Source organism: Dioscorea cayenensis, chromosome 8 (genome assembly GCF_009730915.1).
Source record: "Dioscorea cayenensis subsp. rotundata cultivar TDr96_F1 chromosome 8, TDr96_F1_v2_PseudoChromosome.rev07_lg8_w22 25.fasta, whole genome shotgun sequence".
NCBI lineage: Eukaryota > Viridiplantae > Streptophyta > Magnoliopsida > Dioscoreales > Dioscoreaceae > Dioscorea > Dioscorea cayenensis.
Genome location: NC_052478.1, coordinates 5,292,386 through 5,308,623, shown reverse-complemented (window position 1 = coordinate 5,308,623; position 16,238 = coordinate 5,292,386). Strand labels below are relative to the sequence as shown.

The 16,238-nt window shown below is 29.8% G+C and overlaps 2 protein-coding genes across 2 annotated transcripts; both read left to right on the top strand.

Annotated features, from left to right (window-relative positions):
• The first annotated feature begins 690 nt into the window (after positions 1-690).
• On the top strand, positions 691-3,607 carry LOC120266675 (protein DETOXIFICATION 16-like). Its single transcript, XM_039274312.1, has 8 exons — positions 691-944; positions 1,562-2,106; positions 2,181-2,267; positions 2,348-2,404; positions 2,485-2,723; positions 2,831-2,949; positions 3,038-3,124; positions 3,390-3,607. The coding sequence occupies exons 1-8, from the start codon at positions 717-719 to the stop codon at positions 3,486-3,488; spliced, it is 1,461 nt and encodes a 486-aa protein (XP_039130246.1). The 5' UTR covers positions 691-716; the 3' UTR covers positions 3,489-3,607.
• An 8,318-nt stretch (positions 3,608-11,925) lies between these two features.
• On the top strand, positions 11,926-14,502 carry LOC120267183 (protein DETOXIFICATION 16-like). The gene is made up of 6 exons (XM_039274881.1): positions 11,926-12,150; positions 12,507-13,051; positions 13,180-13,266; positions 13,946-14,002; positions 14,090-14,186; positions 14,437-14,502. The coding sequence occupies exons 1-6, from the start codon at positions 11,926-11,928 to the stop codon at positions 14,500-14,502; spliced, it is 1,077 nt and encodes a 358-aa protein (XP_039130815.1).
• Positions 14,503-16,238: the final 1,736 nt, after the last annotated feature.

Here is a 16,238-nt window from a genome sequence, read left to right as displayed (position 1 = left end):
ATATATTGATTGTAATATATTGGACTTCATTGTAATTCCTAGAAGCTCAACAACTCAAGGCAAGGTTATTTAAACCTTATTCTTTAGTTGTCTTTAATAGACCATGTTCTTTTCCTTGTTTTTTTCCAAACCACATCCATCACCCAACTGTCGATTAACTAATTACAACACAATGAAAATGAAAATTTTCAAATCAGAGAAAAGAATGTGGCTTTCTGTGATTTAAATGCACTAGTTTTACACTCCATCCGTTCCTTCTTACTTGTCATATTTTTTTATTTTTTTTTTGTTCATTTTTACTTATTCATCTAGAAATTTTGTGCAATATTAAATAAATACTGTTTTTTCAAATTTACTCTTTATATTTAATGTACTTCTACAATTTTCAATAAATTATATTCAACTATACATTTTTCAAAACATATTTTAAATAAGGGTAGCATTGGAAAATTGGTAAAATTTTTATAAATTTTAAGTTACTAACTTTAACTAATGTTTTTTAATAGTGTGAATTAAGTAAAATTAAAAAAAGGAATATACCCAAATAAATACATTCATACACGCATACATCATTTGCAACACAGCACCAATCTTTCACATCAAGTCCAACCCAAGACCACTCCATCAGACTCCACTCCTCTCACCTTTATATCTTATGCTCTTTTTAAGCACCATAATCTGTTAGCCAAGAAAACAAGAAACACCATAGTTCAACAATGGCTGATCATGCCTTAGCTGGAGAAGAGCATACCCTCGTGAAAGGCTTTATCATCACAGAAGTAAAGAAGCAGTTATGGCTTGCAGGACCTCTCATTGTTTCTGGAGTACTTGAGAAACTAATTCAGGTCATCTCCCTCTCATTTGTTGGTCATCTTGGAGTGCTTCCCCTCTCTGCTGCTTCTATGGCTACATCCTTTGCAGCTGTTATTGGTTTAAGCTTGTTGGTATATGCTTCACTTTCTAATTAGACCAAATTTTGCATTTAGTTTCTACTTGTCTTTTCAGTTTTAACGCTGATAGGGAACAATAACTGTTCCATTTATTATTTTAGATATAGACATCATTGAGTTGAATTGGAATATTAAACATTTATTCCCTTGTATTTGTGTGTATCTGATTCAGCACATAATCGTGAGAGATATTGTTAGTGCAGATGAACTTTTTTATTTTTAAATATATTAAGATTTACTTTTACAATCAGTTTAAGATAATGTAGGATTTTGTCTCTTTTTGTTCTTATACCAAACCATAATGGCTTATATTTTCTGTGAATATTTCTTTTTTTTTTTTATGTCAAAAAGCACATCTTTAGCATAATTAAAACTTCTCCAACAATTTGATATTCACTACAAGGTTATATTGGCATGTCAAAACTGAACTTTGTAGCAGAGCCAATGATTGGTAATTATATAAAAATGTTATTTAGTTGACTTTATTAAAGATGCTAATATATACCAATAAAAATGACAATATTACTTAGCTTAATTATATGAGTCAAATTATATCTGATCATTATATGTAAATCAAATTAAATACTTATTTGGGTGTATAATATCTGCAGTTGGGAATGGGAACCGCATTGGACACTTTATGTGGTCAGGCATATGGAGCAAAACAATACCATTTGCTTGGTATATATTTACAAAGGACCATGCTTTTGAATGCTATTGTGAGCATTCCCCTTTCTTTCATTGTGGCCTTTGCTGGTAAAATCCTGCATGCAACAGGTCAAGATAAGGAAATATCCATGGCTGCCGAATTATATGCTCGGTGCATGATCCCGGTTTTGTTTTCCTATGGCATCCTTCAATGCTATTATAGATTTTTACAAGCTCAAAATATTGTCATTCCTATGATTCTGAGTTCTGGCTTCACAATTTTAGTTCACATCTTTGCTTGCTGGATTTTGATGGTCAAAATTAAGATTGGCTATGTAGGTGCTGCAATTGCCAATTCAATATCTTACTCTACATCTTTAGTATTAATAGCAACATATGTGTGGTTGTCTCCAAGATTCAAGAATACATGGCTTGGCTTCTCAAGGGAAGCTTTGCATGATTTCTCAAGCTTGATCAAACTTGCAGTGCCATCGGGTCTAATGCTTTGGTGAGAATTTCAATATATATTATTATAGGTTTATTTGATTTAATATTAAATACACATATTATTTCAACATACAGTTTAGAGATATGGGCATTTGAAGCGATTGTTATTCTTTCTGGTCTTCTTCCAAATCCAAAATTAGAAACATCATTACTTTCAATATGGTAAGCGATTCTCCCTGATTGTTAGTTTGTTCTTATTGTATGAATTTGTTATATAAAGATATAAAATTATATTTTCACAGCCTTGTCACTAGTCTATTGGGATATATGATCCCATATGGTATTGGTGCTTCCGTAAGGTTAGTTGTATTAATTACAATTTTTATTTATTTTTAATATTTTTTTCTTCCAATTTCATCTTCTAATTGTATGTTGGTAGCACTCGCATTTCAAATGAATTGGGCGCTGGAAATTCAAGAAGAGCTCGCTTAGCAGTATATATTGCAGGAATCATGTCAATTATCCAAGGTTCAATCCTAGCATCCACTCTAATTTTAGTACGTAATATATGGGGAAAATTTTATAGTAAAGATATGGAGGTTGTGAAGCATATTGCAAGTATGATGCCTCTTCTTGCACTATCGGGCTTCTTTGATGCCACTCAATGCGTACTCTTGGGTATTTTTCTTTTTTCTTTTTCTTTAATATACGCTTTTTCAAAAGAAGTGGTTTAGATGCTCTTAACTTAATATTTCAAATATTTATAAAAAATTTCTTAAATTTAGGTGCTGCCAGAGGATGTGGTTGGCAAAGGCTTGTTGTCGGAATTAATCTTGGAGCTTATTATATGGTCGGTCTTCCTTCCGGTATTTTGTTCGCATTTGTTTTCCATCTTAAAGAAAAGGTTAGTTTAATTTTCTCATTTTCTATTATTATTATTGTCATACTATAAGTTTTCACTAAAACAACGATAAATCTTTTATGATTAACAGGGTCTGTGGTTAGGAATCATATGTGGTCTTTTTACTCAAGTCGTGTTTCTTCTAATCATCACTCTAGTAACGAACTGGGACAAAGAAGTAAGTCATCTTTCGCTCAATCTAGTACAACACTAGATTATTTATATGTTGAATCCATGACACAAATTTCATCTAGTTATTTTGATATTTTGCTTTATCGTTTTTAATAACTAAATATGAAACCGCCTTTGTGCACACGAGTAGATTGTTATATATTGTCTTCGTGACACACTTTTACTGTATATGTGTTTGTCATGTTTGTAAAAAAAAAAAAAATTATAATAATTTATGCATGATTTTATTTTATTTTTTTCAATGTTTTTAGGCAAAGAAGGCTGAGAATAGAATCAACAATTCCATTAACTCCATTGACATGGCAACAAGAAGGAATGAGGAAGCAGGAGTACTTGATGGTGGTCCATAACGTTCATGGCGACAATAATACATTATGTTAGTTATGCATGTTGTATCATTGTATCGAGAGTGTATTTGCTTTCTCTGATTCCCTGAATCTATCACTTCCTTTACTATCAATAAAGTTAATATTATGGTTATACTTTATGTCATTGTGTCGCAACCTTTAAGCTTATCAGTTGTAGCAAACAAACACTTTAAACACACACACATTTATATATATATATATATATTATGGATTTATAAAAAGAGGAGACTAAAGACATGAAATACAAAAATATATATCCCAAATATTTTATATAAATTTAACTAATAATGGTAATTTAGTTATAGTTGTTCGGATATTACCAAACTCCCTTCAAGTTAGAGGTCATTCATACCTTAATCTTCATAGTTGTAATTATTTTATTATATTTGAAGAGGTGAATTATTTTGCTTATTTTTAATATGATATATATATATATATATATATATAATTGATAAAAGTGGACAAGTGATTGAATATTGAACCACATCAGAAGGGAGTCTAGCTCTCAAGTTTTTCCGAAGTTTGAATTAAAGTAGTATTTGGTATTTTCATTCAAAAATATTTTTTTAAAAAGTGATTGATAGAAAAATGATACTTTGGAGTTAGAATTCTGGAAAAGTAAAATCATAAAATTTGATATATAAAACAATATTGATTAAAATCCATAAAAAGTTACATTTCACTGCTTGGAAGTTAATTTCTTAGTTTGCCATTAAACTAATCAAGCCATATTTAGAAGTTAATATATAATCATATCAAATTTAAATGAAGTGTCATTTAAATCTCAAAACATAAAACATCTATTTAATCATATTTTAATTTTTTTAATTAATATTTAATTATGCTTTGGTATTTCTTATTAATTTTTTATTTTGAAAATTTGATATTGTTTTACATGTGGACAAGATTACATGGACTTGTAATAACTAAAAGTATTCAATTAGTTATATAAACAATCAATTAAACTTAGCTTTTGAAATTTTTAAAAGAGGTTTTAACTGCAGGTTTGCTAAAAATACAACAAAAATTTTATAGCTAAATATACAACACAAAATGATTTAATATAATTACTAGTATAAAAAGATAAAATCAATATTTAACCATTCAAAATATTTTGCACAAATTGTAAAATAAAAAACCCCACAAAAGAGAGAAGACAAAAAGACAAATTAAAAAAGAAAAAGAAAAGAGAAACCAGTATTAAGTTTTTATTAACTATGAAGGTATTTTAGAAAAAATTGAATTTTTGTGTTTTTTTTCTCTCAGTTGGGAAAGTTATTCTAAAAAACAATTCTATGGGTCAACCATTGGATATAGCACAATGATATGACACCAAAGTGTAAAAGGGAGGATCATGAGTTCAAATCCCTCCCCCGATAATACTGTTTATTGTATTGTTCATTACATTCGGGCTCCAGTACTGTTCAGTACTGTTTATATTTATAAAAAAGGTGTATGTCACCTATTATTCAAAAATTCTATAGACCAACTCAAAAAATAAAAATTAAACACCCAACTATAGAAAGTATTACTTTCTATGAAAAGTGAGAACTTTCCTTAGTACCAAAACCCAACTTAAGGAGAGGAGCAAATTGAGCTTTCATCTTACGAGATAAATAATTAGGTTTTAGATTTGTTTGCTTTCTTTGTTACTATATTTTTAGCCTTTTTGGCTTTGTTTGCTTTCTCGTTTTTAATAAAATTCCCTTGGGATCTTTCCAAAAAAAAAATAATAATTAGAGGAATTTTTTATAATGATTTTGGAGTCAAGGGAAGGTCGTTAATTTGATTAAATAAATAATTAGGACAAACTTAGAGAAACAAAAACAAATGAATGCTAATAGTCAATAAAATCCACATTTACTTCCCACCTATATGAAATCTTTTTGTATAGAGGACATTTCCGTGCACAAGGTGTAGATTTCAAGAAATAATTTATACTTAATAAGGGGAAGAAATCAAGATATTTATTTATTTTTGGACGACGAATGTCCATATTTAAAAAATTATCAAAAGATAAATATGTTTCAAAGTGCACCAATTAAAATAATTTATGGACCTTTTAGAAAAATCTTGTACTTTGTGTCATACTATTCATTTTTAAATAGTAAACATTCATATTTAAAAAATTAATTATCAAAGGATAAATAGGTATGAAGCGTATGAGCTGAATAGTAGAAGGGAATGATTCGAATTTTTATTCTTCTGTTTTATATTTTTTGTCATAATATTGGATTATCCAATATTTGACATATAGTTATTTGTAAATATAAAAAAAAAATATTAAGAGTTATAACTTATATGCAACAAATTATTTTTATTTATTATGCTTTTTTAATAAAATATATGTCTCGCACCGAACCATGAGGATACATCTCCAGAAGTATACATGCATAATTTATGTTTGAGGTGTTTGTTTATTCTTCATTATTACAAATTAGTTTATATAGAATAAAAATTAAAAAAAAAAATTACAAACATTTATCGGTTAAACCCGTGATTTTTATTAGTTAGGATATAGCATATATATATATATTAAAAATTATTTATACAAATATATATTTTTAGAAAATATTTATAAAAAATTATTATTTAGCCCCTTTATTTTTTATTGTCTTGTATAAAAAAATTATAAATATATTGTTTTTTTGTGTGTACCAATTGGATCAGCCAAATTACGATACATATGTCATTCAACTAATCTAATTATATTTTTTTAATTGAAAAAACTTTAAAAAACTTTTTCTGGACTCCACCTATTTTAAATATAAAAAAACCCCACCTCCATTAAATAAGGAAAAAAAAACAGTTGCTTTTATTTTCCCATTCTTTAGCCCGTGAAACCCCTCTATCTTTTTTCCAAAAGCCATGAGCCTTCTCTTCCATTTGTTTCTTCACTAATCGGAACTCCCCATTCCTTAACCTTACCATTAGCCATGCCATCGCCTTGGGTGTGGAGCTTCAAAAAGGTGATTCGGCGGTCAAAAACTTCATCTATCTTCCTTTGTGCCTCCCTTGCTTGGTGAGCCGATGAAAATCAGACTTTTTCCCTTGCATGCCATGGAGCTGAGAGCGGCCTCAAGGGCTTGTTGTCAGCCTAATTTTCGCCATCCAACCTTGTAAGCCTTTTGTTTGAAATTTTTTCCTTGTTCTTGCCAATTAGGTTGCCTATCTTGTGTGTAAAAAGAGATGATGCTAGCATATTATATTTTTTTTAGTTCTTCTTTGCTTTGCTAGTAAAGGATATTAGTTTGTATTGAATAGCATGTGTCTTATTTGTCTACTTGGCTAATTGCTTAGTTTTGGTTATACCCACAAAGTGTTTGTTGAAATGTCATTTCCCTTTGAACATGATTTTTGGCTATGGTATGACTAAGTTATCTTGTGATTAGATGTTTAGTGTTAGATAGAGTAGAAAGTGAGTCTTTAAATTTTGGCATGGGTTTTGATCCATGTTTTGGGTTGTGTTAAATTATTCTTTTGAGCTATTAGATTTTGATTATTCTTTTAGGGTTGTTCAAGAAGGATTGATCTTGTCTTCGAGTGGGAGTTAGATTTTTGGGATTTCCAGGTAAGTACACCACATATAAATATGTACATATATGTATATGCAAATTTTTGATTCCCAATAATCATCTATGTAATTATTTAATTAACTTGGGTTTTACTGTTAAAATTATTCCAAGGCTATTTCGTTACTATGTTTAATCATCATTTAGTAATATTATTTATTTATTTTATTTGTTTTATGATATTCTGTTTAATTAGAGATTTTATGTTAACTCACACCAAGAGTTGTTAATTTAATCATTATATGGATTCATGATATTTTTTTTAAGTTACTTTATTTATTTAATTTATGATTTCTTGGATTGGTTTGGGTTGCTGGAAAAGTGTTTATCTATATAATGTTTTCCTGATTAACTATATTTGTTATAATGGTGTTTCCAAATTTAAATAAATTTTTATATTGTGTGGAATATCGTGTGAATTGATAAATGATTATTTGATATAATTGGATTAATTTTGTTAGAAAATGGGATCACTAAATTTTCATATTATTGCGTTGACGATAATTTTGGACCCAACATATTTTGTTATTGAAACTCGTAGTCCCCAATTAACTGTGCAATAACCCTGTCACTGGGGGTTAAACACTAACCATGTCGACACGTACTTCTGACATAGAAACTATAGTTTTGCACCGTTCCGTCGGTGAAAAATAACGGCTTCTGACATTCTGGCTCGGGGTCACCGAGGGTAAATCTATGAGTTCTGAAATCCGACCCGGGTCACCGAGTTTAAATAAATGAGTTATGATATTTTGTTTTGGCATTAGTTGTTTGGGGGACATATATGCTTGTTATTTTGGTAAACCAAATCTGTTATGATTTATTTCTGATTTCTGGATTTCACTTTGATATTTATTCCGCCTTGTTACATTTTGTATGTTTTTAGAAATTATTGAATTTTTGTGACCCCGATATTTTTAGTGGTTACTTATTGGGCTGTCAAGCTCATAATCTTGTTGTTGATTTTTTTTCAGTTCAGGAGTGAATAGTACAACAAACATCTAGTGAGCTAGCGAGAGATTATGATCTTGATTCTTTATAAGTTTGAGTTGTTGTTCTGTCTGTGTGAGTATGTGTTTTATTTATAGAGCACACCATCTTGTACTTGATAGTTGGAATTTTGAACTTTGTGAATTTCTATTTTTGACTTTTGATTTTACAGCTCTGTTATATTATATGTTCTGCTTTGGACCAGGTTTCGAGGCCTTGCATGCCTACTTGGTTTCGGCCTTGTAGGTGTGCGGTCGTTTGTCAGCACACTGGGCCTGGTGAGCCGGGTTCGGGGCGTGACACTTTTTATAATTTTTTATATAAGCACCTCTTTTATTTTTGCTTCTAGTTTGACCACTGTTGATGATGATACTACAATTATTGATATATGGTAGACCAAAGCATTTATGAGTAAAGGGAGATATTAACTAAAATTAAATATAATTATCTCAAAAGATATAATACTAACATTTTTAATATTATATAAAAAAAATATTGAACTCTCAACATCTGTCAAAGAATCTCCCCAATAGTAAAATTATAAAAAAAAACGTTACTCCCTCTCTCCCATCCACATCTTAATCAAGCGCGCAGGGGGGGTACATTTGTCAAAATGGGCCTAACCCGTCGGACCGGCCCGCCCCGCCAACAGAAATTGACGGGTTGGGTTGGCCTTTTGTAGGCCCGTTTGGAAGTGGGCCGAAACGGACCAACCCGTTTGGGTTAGGGTCATAGGCTAGCGGGGAGGGACGGGGCCGGGGGGGTAGACCTGTCAAAACAGGCTTGACCCGTCGGACTGGCCCGCCCTGCCAACAAAAATTGACGGGTTGGGTTGGCTTTTGTAGGCCCGTTTGGAAGCGGGCCGAAACAGACCAACCCGTTTGGGTTAGGGTCATAGGCGAAGCGGGGCGGGCTAGCCTGCAGCTATTGAATCAGAATATACTTTGAGGAAGTCATTTCGATGAAAAAATACGGTAAGTTTCTCAATTTGTTATTTCCACATATATTTGCGGGAAACAAGACAAACTATCCCATATTCCTTTTGTCTTAAAAATCTTCTTCCCCGGGCCCCCGGAGGTTGTTTAGTGGATCGTCCCATTCATTTGATAGGCGGCATTTATCATGCGAAAGTTGACCAACTTCTTGATCAATTGTTTTTGCTCACCATCCAAGTCCCCCATATAGCTGAGAATTTCCGAGCAATTGGAAGATGACGAGGCCGAAAAATTGATATTACGCGATCGTTACTGGATTCTCGGATACGAAGATATCAAATGGGATACATCAAACTCGCATGCCCGGCGACTCATGTGTGGTATTTGAAACAAGTAAGGTAGGGCGGTTCGCTTGAGTTGCTCAACCGGCCCTTTGCCCGGTGCTCATGACGCTACGGAACCTCCACCCTGCCGGGGGACCGCCGCCCCTTTAATTTACTAAAAAAAATTTTTTTTTTAAAAGCTTAAATGAGGATAAATGTTTTAGGTGCTTTATGTAATATCATGGTATTGATATTTCTCTTAACTATAGTTGTTCAATTCATGTAGGAACTTTTGAATGTTGGGTTAATTGGTTAACTTGGTTGGATATGTTTTAATTTACTTGTTTTATTATTTTAGTTGTGTGATATTATTATAACCTCATATGTAAAATATTTTTTGAAATACGTCTTTTGTATTATGTTTTGTGCTTTAATAAATATCTTTTGGTTTGGTTTGGTTTGTTAAAAAAAATAATCAATATATAAAATATAAAATTTTTAAATGTTTTATATTTTTAGTGGGCCAGCCCGCCCAACCCGCCAACCCAAGGTGGGTTGGGTCAGGTTAGCATTTTGCCAACCCGCCAAATGGCGGGCCGGCCAGCCCCGCCCCGTCAAATGGTTGTTCTGGTAGCCCCAGCCCTGCTTTTGACAGGTCTTAAGAGGGTCAAGGGGTGCTTGAGCACCCCCTTGGCCCCCAAGTTAATAATGTCTATATATATACATATGTATCAATTAATGGTGTTTATATATACACACACATACATATGAGGCTAGTGGTAGGAGCACCCTCCTTTTTCCTTTTCTCTCTCCTTTTTTTATTTTTAGTTTTTTAAAAATATCAATCATTTTTCCAAACTATTACTGTAGTCTAAAATATAATATTTTGAAAAAAAAATTTACAAAAACTTTATTATTTGACCTATTAATATTTTACAAAGTAGTTTATCTAGTAAAAAAAAATTTTTTCCAAAAATCTATTATTTATCCCCTTTGGTTTTTTTACAAATTAATTTATACAATATAAAAATTATATTTTTAAAAAATTTTGTTAAAATTTATTATTTGACCCTGACTTTTGTAACTATGATAACATATAAAAAAATATTTTTTTAAAAAAATATTTATAAAAAAATATATTGTTTATGTTTTTTTACTTGCTCAATCTAAAAAAAAAAAATTATAACTGTTTTTATAGTCTTTATAACCCTCAATGTTTTTGGTTTTTTTTTTTATTAAATTGGATGGATCAAATAGTAATGACATGTCATTTGACCAATCTACAATATTATATATATATATATTGATTTTTTTATAGGAAACATTCAAAATTTGTTTTTAGTTCTTTGAGTCAAGCACCCCCTTCATATTCCTCCTAGTTCCGCCACTATTGAAGACTAAGAAAAACTTTTAGATTTAAGAATTTTATATATATTTATTTTATTTTTTTATAATACACATGGTTTTTTATTTTTTTATTTTTAAAAAATTGATAAGTTTTCATCACTCCGCACGCCACACGAGAGACTTATTTTAATATCGCTAACCACTTGAACCAAATAACTTTGACACGTATGATTTATTTTCCATCCAATAATTCTCTCATTTTTACTCTAGTCTTCTTTATTAAATGCATACTATTTAATTTTATGCATATTGATTTTTTTTCTTGAGAGCAAAAAAAAAAGGTTTTTATATATATACACTTCATTAAAATTAATTTTAGAAGAAAATGTAACTTGGCTTTGTTGATTATTTTATTTGAAAGGCACATTTAATATAACAGTGGTGGGGATAATATATTTAAATAAATTTATAAAGATATATTTGAAATTTTAAATTTTTTTTTTTCTAAAAATGGACAGATAAATTAGGTGGAGGTAATATAAATGTAACTTTAAAACAATCCTGAAACGAATCTGTCCTTGTCTTGTCAATATTGATTTCTTAAATATTAATTTATTTTTCACGTGTCCCTTGATTACACCAACATGCAGTTTTCAATAATAATTTCGTTTGAAAAAACACAAGTGGTCCATAAACAAAGTACAGTTTGACTTTTCAAACATTCAGACTAGGCCACATATTTCCAATAGTTTAGTTAGTTATACAAATTTGTTGGCTGTACTTAAATATATTTTTTTTTTAAATAGTATCTTAATTTCTGAATTACAAAATATATTCATTTTAATTTTTTTTACAAACTCAACAACGTGTTACTCTCACTTGATGTAGATTTCAATCTCGAGACCTTTTCGCAAAAGACTCAATACTAATATGCCAAGCACTCGTTGTTGATATTTTAATTTTTATCCAACCCATTTAAAATAAAAAAAGAATTAAAAAAAAAAACTTACACGTAAACAACTAAAATAAAATTTTTATGTACTTTCACCTTTATTTACATTGAAATAAGTGTAAGTTTTTATTTTAAGTGGTTGCATGTAAAGAATTAATCAATTCCAAGATTCCCAAACCAACACACAACCCTCGTTTCCAATAAAATTTGAAATCCATCGTCACTCCACCACACTCCATTATTATTCCTCCCTTCTTCTCTCTGGTGCTTTCTTCCTTCAACCCAAACAAAGCTACAAAAATGGCGCATGTCTTGGCGAGAGAAGAGCATAACTTAAGGAAGGACCATATCATCACTGAAGTAAAGAAGCAGGCATGGCTATCAGTGCCTATCATTGTTTCTGGAGTGCTTGAGAAACTAATTCAAATCATCTCCCTCGCATTTGTTGGTCATCTTGGAGAGCTTCCCCTGTCTGCTGCTTCTATGGCTACTTCCATTTCTGGGATCACTGGCATAAGTATATTGGTACGTTTTTCCCCATTTCTCTCCCAATCAAATTTATCACTAATAAAAATATATATATCAAATTTTTTTATCAATAATACTGTTTATTTACGGTTTATGATTCTTGTAATATCTCAATATATCCCTCGGCTATTAAGTCACCGTAATTTATGTCTGTTTGTCTTTTGATATCTCTTAAATTTTGAATCAATCTCTAATAGACTAAATGGTAGTTGACATTTGAAAATAAATTGTATTTTTTTCTATTTTCTTTGAATTATAGGATGAGTTTTTTTAAAAAATTAAATAAATTATTAATGAATACTATTTCACCAATTTTTTTTTAACATATTGTAGTTTATTGAATAAATTTTTAGGTGGGAATGGGAAATGCATTGGATACTTTATGCGGACAAGCTTATGGAGCAAAAGAATACCATTTGCTTGGTATATATTTGCAAAAGGCCATGCTTGTTATTACCATTGTGTGCATGCCTCTTGCTTTCGTTTGGGCTTTCGCTGGTGAAATCCTCCATGCAATTGGTCAAAATAAAGAGATATCAATGGCCGCTCAATTATACGCTAGGTGCATGATACCAGTTTTGTTTACTTATGGCCTCCTTCAATGTTATTATAGGTTTTTACAGGCTCAAAATATCGCCTTTCCTATGATGTTAACTTCAGGCTTCACAATTTTAGTTCACATCTTTACATGTTGGCTTTTGATCATCAAATGGAAGATTGGCTACATTGGAGCTGCCATTGCAAATTCACTATCATACTGTTTATCTTTCGTATTAATTGCAAGTTATGTGCAGTTATCTTCAAGATTCAAGCACACTTGGACTGGCTTCTCAAAGCAAGCTTTGCATGATTTCTCAAGTCTCCTTAGACTTGTAATTCCTTCTGCTTCAATGAGTTGGTATCAATTTCTCTCCATACTTAACATAAAAAAACATATACATATGCATCCCCTTATGTTTATTTATTTATTTTTTATAACTTATTTTTTCCTTCTTTTCAAATTAATGATATGTTTTTTTACTGCAGCTTAGAATATTGGTCATTTGAAGCTATTGTACTTATGTCTGATTTTCTTCCAAACCCAAAATTAGAAACATCAGTACTGGCAATTTGGTAAGTGCTATTAAAGTCAATTATATATATATATATATATATATATATATATATTTCTTTTAAATCATATTTTTAATTCTTAAGTCCAACTCATATATAATATGATAATTGAACATATAAAAAAAATTCATTTTTGATCTACAAAATAAATTAGTTAATTTAATTTAATATCAATCATGATGTCAATTCGTAACGAATACCACTCATGCTCTGTGAATGTGGCATTGATGAGGTTAGGTATCAACTAACATGGGATTTTTTTTTGCAATTATCTTTTGCTAAAGTCATCACGAAATCAATAGCTCAATGTATATATATAATTGTTTAGATGCTTTCATAATAATTACATTTATGTATATCTCTATATATTTATGTAACTTATAGATAACATTAAAAAGTAATAAAATTCCCACAATCAATTAAAGGAAAAATTTATAAATAGAAATTTTTTATGTTAGTTGATGTGGCATGAGAACATCAACTTCATGTGTGCATCCTTGCCGTATCAAACAAAAAAAAAATCTTCATAATTAATTAGAATGGATATTTGGTGTTCTCCGTGCTAGTAGTAAGGTTGGCATTAATTAGTTCATGCATCTCAAAAATTATAATTAGTTTTATAATACATGTTAATATTTTTCTTTTTAACTAATATAAAGATACTATTTCACTTCCACAGTCTAAACACAGCTATAATTACATACATGATCCCGATCGGTATAGGTGCTTCACTAAGGTTAGTGTGTGTATATATATATGTGTGTATTTGTATTAATCTTTGGAATTTTTCAATGTTTTAACAACCTTTTATATCTTATAATAGTACACATGTTTCCAATGAATTGGGGGCTGGAAATCCACGAAATGCTCACTCAGCAATATATGTTGCCGGAACAATAGCAATTTTTGAAGGGTTGATAGTAGGATCTACTCTTTTTTTAGCACGCAATGATTGGGGCAAAATTTTTAGTAATAAATTGGAAGTTATAAATTATATAGCAAGAGTGGTGCCCTTACTTGCTCTGTCGCACTTAATTGATGCCTTCCAATGTGTGCTCTTGGGTATTTACTTTGTTCATGTTCTTTTTAACAAAAACAAAATTTTCATAATATATGTAATTTTTACACAAAATAACGCTTTTTAAATTTTTTTTTTTTCCAAATATTTAGGTATTGTTAGAGGATGTGGTTGGCAAAAATTTGGAGTTGTTGTTAACATTGGTGCTTTCTATATAGTTGGGCTCCCTTTTGCTGCTTTATTTGCATTTTATTGGCATCTTAAAGCGAAGGTAAGTTCAATTTATCCCATATACAATTATGTTTTTATTTTTATTTATTTTGAAAAAATTAATAAATCACATTCATTCAAAACAAAAGAAAGTACAAAAGAGAGCAGTCCAGTACTAGTCGTGGAGACTGACAAAGAGCAATAAGGAAAAAATACTATTTGTCAGACTATTTATTTATTTATTTATTTTATATCTTTTTGTTTGAAAATACTTTTTTTTTTTTATGAAATGCAGGGTTTGTGGCTTGGAATTATATGTGGCCTATCTACACAAATATTTTTGCTTTTTATCATCACTCTATTTACTAATTGGGAAAAACAAGTAAGTTATCTATTTTCCATACAATTTATTTATATGGAGCACTAGATGAAACGAAGGATTGATTGTTTCATATAATAATTTCATTCCTCTGACTTTGTTTTAGGCAAAGAAGGCAGTGGATAGAGTTAACAAATCCACTGTGGCTGTGGGCGTGGTAACAACAACGAATAATAATCCTCAAGCTGATAGTTCACTGAGGGAGGAAGTACAAGCATCTGATGATTGCCACTAGTTTTGTGATTGATAGTGAACATTGTGATACATTATTTGGATCCTTTAGATGAAGATATATATTATAGATTTCGAAGAGCTGCGCATAATCACAAATAAATACACTATACTATCACTGGCTTATGTTCAGTGGTATGCCTCCTATATGTTTTTGCTTAATTTTTTTTAAAATCTATACATATATTTAATCTAGATGTATACTTTGTTTCAAGAGGGTTTCAAGGAAAATTTTTAATTTTTTTTAAGAGTTTATCCTATGGCGTTTAAGCATTTGTTTGTATTAAATGTGATATTAGTAATGGATGTGTTTAATTTCATTTATTTGTTTGCATTAAATGTTCCATTAAATATATTTCCAACAAATTATAATTATTAAAAAACATATTTATTTTATGGGGGGAAAATATATGATAGTTTGCAAAATGTTTATAGTCTAATTATTAGAACTAGTTCAAACATCAAGCTATGTGGGCATTAGATTAAATAGTTCAATCTTTGAGTTATTTAGGTAAATATTAGACTGATAAAAATATTTTTAAATATTATTTTAAAATTATAAATTATTTTTTAAATAAATTTGATATATAAGATATAATATAATATTTATTACTATTTATTAATTATAAAATAAATAATTTAGAGAAAAATAACAAATTGTTAATCACTTAATTGTACCTATAAATTAAAAAAAAAACTTAACAAAGAAAAGGTTAAACCATAGTTATTTAAAAAGCTAAGCACTATTTTTTTTTACAATTTTTTCATTTAATTAAAATTACATATTATTTTTTCTTTAACATAAAAACTAAATATCATGAAAGAATTAAAAAATTATTTTAAAAATAAAATATTCTGCTCTAGGGCACAGGAATCTCAACAATTCAATGGGTTTGGTTGGTTCAAGGTGATCAAGATAGGTTACACAGGATTAATTACATAAGTTACCTTGGTCGGCCGCTTTAAGTTCATTAACTATATGAAAAATAGAAATTGGAGTTTGAGGGTCGTATCTTTTTATTAATGGTGGATATTGATTATTTTTGGATTTTATGAAAAAAAGATATGGATATAGCTGAAAATTTGAAAATGTTGAAATAGTGAAAAAAAATGGAAAAAGAAATGTGAGAAATC